The sequence below is a fragment of the Mus pahari genome, chromosome 3 (genome assembly GCF_900095145.1).
Source record: "Mus pahari chromosome 3, PAHARI_EIJ_v1.1, whole genome shotgun sequence".
In the NCBI taxonomy this organism is placed as follows: Eukaryota; Metazoa; Chordata; class Mammalia; order Rodentia; family Muridae; genus Mus; species Mus pahari.
Window position 1 is genome coordinate 74,705,002 of NC_034592.1, and position 5,410 is coordinate 74,710,411.

General features: G+C 36.5%; 1 protein-coding gene across 1 annotated transcript; it reads right to left on the reverse strand.

Moving 5' to 3' along the window:
• Positions 1–3,508: 3,508 nt before the first annotated feature.
• Positions 3,509–4,637, reverse strand: LOC110318666 (olfactory receptor 4A5-like). Its single transcript, XM_021193864.1, has one exon. It carries the CDS (start codon positions 4,544–4,546, stop codon positions 3,602–3,604), a length of 945 nt encoding a protein of 314 aa, XP_021049523.1. The 5' UTR covers positions 4,547–4,637; the 3' UTR covers positions 3,509–3,601.
• Positions 4,638–5,410: the final 773 nt, after the last annotated feature.

A 5,410-nucleotide genomic window follows, 5' to 3' on the forward strand; every position in this document is an offset into this window, starting at 1 on the left:
GATATGCACTCACTGAACCCAGAAGCTCGGAATACCCAAGAAACAATACGCAAATCACACGAAACTCAAGAAGAAGAAAGACCTAAGTGTGTATTCTTCTGGTCCTTCTTAGAAGGGGAAACAAAATATCCATGGAAGGAGTTACAGAGACAAAGTATGGAGCAGAGACTGAAGGAATGACCATCCAGAGACAGCCCCACCTGGGGAATCCATCCCATCAACAACCACCAAACCCTGACACTATTTTGGATGCCAACAAGAGCTTGCTGACAGGAGCCTGATATAGCTGTCTCCTGAGAGGCTCTGCCAGTGCCTGACAAATACAGAAGTAGATGCTCACAGCCATCCTTTGGACAGAGAACAGGGTCCCCAATGAAGGAGCTAGAGAAAGTAAGCAATGAGCTGAAGGTTTTTGCAGCCCCATAGGAAGAGCAACAATATGAACTAATCGGTACCCCCAGAGCTCACTGGGACTAAATCACCAACCAAAGAAAACACATGGTGGGACTCCTGTCTCCAGCTGCATATGTAGCAGTGTATGGTCTAGTCAGTCATCAATGGAAGGAGAGGCCAGTGGTCCTGTGAAGGTTCTATACCCCACTATAGTGGAATGCCAGGTCCAGGAAGCAGGAGTGGGTTAGTTGCTGAGCAGGGGGAAGGGGAAGGGAATCGAGAATTTTCGGAGGAGAAACCAGGAAAAGGTACAACATTTGAAATGTAAATAAAGAAAATATCGAAAAACATATAATAGTAAACCAATTTTATTGAAATAAATTATAGCTTCAATTAACCAATTTAAAAAAAAAAATGTTTTCTGTGAGGGAAACCTGAAGTCTTCAGTCTTTGAGTCCTTTGAACAGATTCTCCCTGAGGCTAATTTCTTCCTCTTTTAAAACATAAGTCTCTGAGTGGAAGATAACAGAACATTGGACATCCTTCACAAACTTCTTTAAACATGAATTCAACAAAAGCATGGCAACTCAAAAACTAAATAGAAAATGAAGCAAACTCCAGCTTGGATACATTTAACCTTTCACAAACCACTTCAGCCATAGAATTGGGAAAGCATTTCTTCTAGTTTTATTTGCAACACATCTTATTATTATTTTGTTTTACATCATTGCTATTTTTAATAGATACCTTTGTTAGAATAAATGGAACAAATAAAAAAGTAATTTTTCTTAAATAAATTTCTTCCCTTATATAACCCCTAGAGGCTAAATATTGGATCTGGCCAAGAATAAATCGCTGACTGCTGAACTGATTTAAAAATCTTGAAATATGAAAAGAAAGTTTCCAAAATGTCATATCAGAAAACTGAGATTAGAAGTCAAATGGACAAGTTCTTATTATTTCTCTTCATACAGTTTGCTTTGTTTTGTTTAGTGCTATTCATTTCTTTTCCAAAATCTTCCCATAATATTTCTTTTTTAGTTTCCCATTTCTCCAAAAATATAGTTAGGCCTTGTTTGCAGTGTTCTTAAGGATGGGTATTCTATGTTACCTAATAGCTTATATTTACCTCTTCCAATTCAGACTGTTTAGGCAAAATTCGCCTCCTCTGAACACTTTTTGAGCTCCACAGTTATCTATTCTGTTTGTCACTGTCTACTTTCTCTTTATCATCATAATATTAATAACTATCCTTACTTTGCTTTTCTTGCTTTCTCCTTTCATATTCATGATAAGTAATATATTAATATACAAAATGGAAATCGGTTTCAAACAAAGCACTGTAAAAACACATTTGTTAGCAGCTCATGAAACATTCTCTAAAGTATAGCATATATTAGATCACAAAGCAAATATTTTAAAAATTGAAATATTACATTGTATTTTATATAACTACAATAAAAATTAAATTCACAAACTCAAGGAGAGTATGTAACATATCACAGAGTAATAAATAGGTCACTATAGCACCAAAGAGGGAAATTCAATGAGTCTTAGAATTAAATGTAAGTACAATACACAAAAATCTGTATATTACACTAAAAGCATTCTGAAGAAGGAAGTTTAAAGTTCTCAGAACCAACATCAAAGTATCAGATAGGATTCAATGGGGTTTAAAATAGTTTCATTAATACAATAGTAAGAAAACAAACATTCTGATTTAAAATGACTTTAAAAGTGGATTATGCAAGTCCACCAAAAATACTATGCAAGATAAGGCATATATAAAGACAACTTTACCACTTTATGATACATTCTCCCTTAGTGTTTCTACAGAAACTGGGGCTATCCCTTCAACAGTGGCCTTTCCTCATCTGTCATAGCACCAAATCCCAGCATCTCAATGATCATTTCATGGTTTCAAAACCTGTACCACCTGGGAAACCCTACATATCTTCAAGTGGACTTGCCAACACGAAGAACAGCCAGGGTTCCTTCTGGGTCAGAGCTTCTATGTGCTGATCATGAGGAAATAGTTACCAGAAGATTTTGCCTATTATGCTGGTCTCTTTTTAATATCTGATTGTTTTATCATAGCTGACCAGTATAAATTGTCCCAACAGGGCAAAAGTTTCATGTTAGTGGTTCTGGTATCTTCCTAATCAGAGCCAAGCTAATACTTCAGCTCTAACTCACCAGAACTACAGATTCTTAATTCAAACTATGACATAATGTCGGATAGATTCTTTCCTTCCCTCTGAAACTTCACAAGCCAAGCCTTCATAATCAGCATTACTCCCAACATTCTTATTTTCCAAGATCTCATAGATCATCCTACTGATTTCTGAACACTCCAGAACTTTTCCAAACACACATTCAAATGCTACCACCCAATATTCCCCAAGATATATTTCTGGGTCTGTTACACTAATATCTCATTTCTTAAATTATTTTGCCTTAATTAAATTTCTATTGCTGTAATAAAACAGCAAAACTAAAGCAACTTGATGAGGAAAGTCTTTATTTTGTCTTACAGTTGTAGTCTATAATGAAGTCAAGTCAGGACTCAAACCTGAAACAAGAGTCTGGAGTTAGTGACGTAAGTAAAAACCCATTCAGGGACTTTGCTTAATAGCTTTCTCTCTATTACTAAATAATTTTGCTTTCTTAAATACTATCTGCCATGCATGGTATTTTCTTACTAAGCTGTGCACCCAGATGCACATATAGTTCTAAACAAAATATGTATATTGTAAATATCAATGATTTTCTTGAAAAATATTAAACATTATTTGAACTTTTATAAAATGGTATTCATAAAAATTATAGGTTTGTGTTCATTAAAATTAATGGCAATAGTGAAAGAAACTCACAAACAAGATATCTTGTGATATATAAAAAATAATTCACAGAACTATAACAAATAATCCATCAATTAAAATATATTTAAGGACAATTTTAGGAAAGTGAACAAAAAGCAAAAATATCATATAGGATAAAAAAAGTGGCATGATCAAAAATGATGAAGATATGATCAACTTCAGTAACAAGAGACAAAACCAGAAATGCAGTGAATATCAGGCTTGTATCCACTGCATTCACAAAATAACAAACCTCTTACAAAGTCAAGTGTTAGTACACATGTAAAACACTGAGATCAAACTGCCAAAATTTAATATTGGATGACATGTTAACAATAATAGCACATTCAGTGAGGAGAAACTCTTTTTATGTCTTTAGTGAACACTTTGCTCCACAGCTTTGCCATACAATTTTTAATCTCCATGTTTCTCAAGGTATATATTAAAGGGTTCAGCATGGGGGTAAAAATTGTATAAAAGACAGTAATATATTTATCAATTGGAAAGTTGGAGACAGGTCTAACATACATGAAAATGCAGGGAACAAAAAAGCAGACAACTACCATGATGTGGGAGCTGCAGGTGGATAGGGCTTTGCGCCTCCCTTCCTGACTGTGAGTCTTAAGAGAATTTAAAATAATTCCATAAGAGACAAGGAGGAGGATAAAGACCACTATGGACATTGCTCCATTATTGCCAACTACAGTGAGTCCAAGGAAGTAGGTGTCAGTGCATGCAAGTCCTAACAATGGGTACATGTCACATCCAAAATGGTCAATGATATTGGGTCCACAAAAAGGAAGTATATACACAGAGATAACTTGAAGCAAAGCATGTGCAAATCCTCCAGCCCAGGACACCACCAACAGGAGAATGCAAGCCTGCCGATTCATTATAGTCAAATAGTGTAGTGGCTTACAGATGGCCACATAGCGATCATAAGCCATCACCACCAAAATGAAGACCTCAGAGCCACCAAATAAGTGCTCCACAAAGAGCTGAATCAGACAAGCTGTGAAGGAGATGGTCTTCTTATCACAAAGTAAATCTGTAAGCAACTTGGGCAAGATGGCAGTAGAATAAACAGCATCCATGAGTGACAGAAAGGCAAGGAAGAAGTACATTGGGGAGCCCAAGGAGGGGCTGGCAATCACTGTCCCCACAATGAGCAGGTTGCCCACTATTGTCACAATGTAGATGAGTAAAAACATGACAAACAATGCTTTTTGCCCAGCAGGATCCTGAGTGAGACCCAGGAGGATAAACTCTGTAACATTGTTATTCTGTCCCATTTATTCTTCAAGGAGGCTTTTATTAGTGGTAACAGCTCAAGAGAACAGGACTTGCCCTTAATTGTGACCAAAACCTAGACTTCCATTCTGCCAAAAAAAAATTCATCTTCATGAACATCTTCAGTTCAACCCCAGAAGTTTTCAGAAACCATCTGTTTAGTTCATCTTGAAGTATTTTCATAGTTCTGTCTAATAATTTTGTGGATATTAGAATTTCTTTCAAAACTTATTTATATACAGAAGTACAAAAGTATCATTCTCACTCATACATTTAAGACTGATTATTTAAAGCACATTGCATACAAATGCTCTATCTGCATGTATACCTGCTTGCCTGAAGAGAACATCAGATAACATTATAAATTGTTGTGAGCCACTCTGTGGTTGCTGAGAATTGAACTCTGGACCTTTGGAAGAGTAGTAAATCCTCTTAAACTCTGATCCATCTCTCCAGTTTCAGTTTCCATGTGAGTCCCCCAACAACTAGAGCAAGGTCTGTTCCTAAAGCTGTTGACAGACTGTGGAATATGTTTGCCAACAGTGCTGCCTTGCCACAGTGAGAAAGGATGTGTCTAACCCTGCAGAGACTTGATGTGCCAGGCTGGGTGGACATTCAGGGGGTCCTCTACCCTCTTACAGGAAAAGCGAAAGAGGGATTGCAGAGGGGTTGGGGCAGGATAAATAGAAACACAGAGTAATATTGATGCTTCCCATGTCCTGAAGGGGGCCAGGATCAGGGGCAGTGATTGGCATGTAAATATATACATACATACATACATATTCATCGCATTATAAAATACAGAAATCTTATTCATTTTAATAATTCTGCAAATTGATGATGCCAATAAACCCTAAGACCATCAT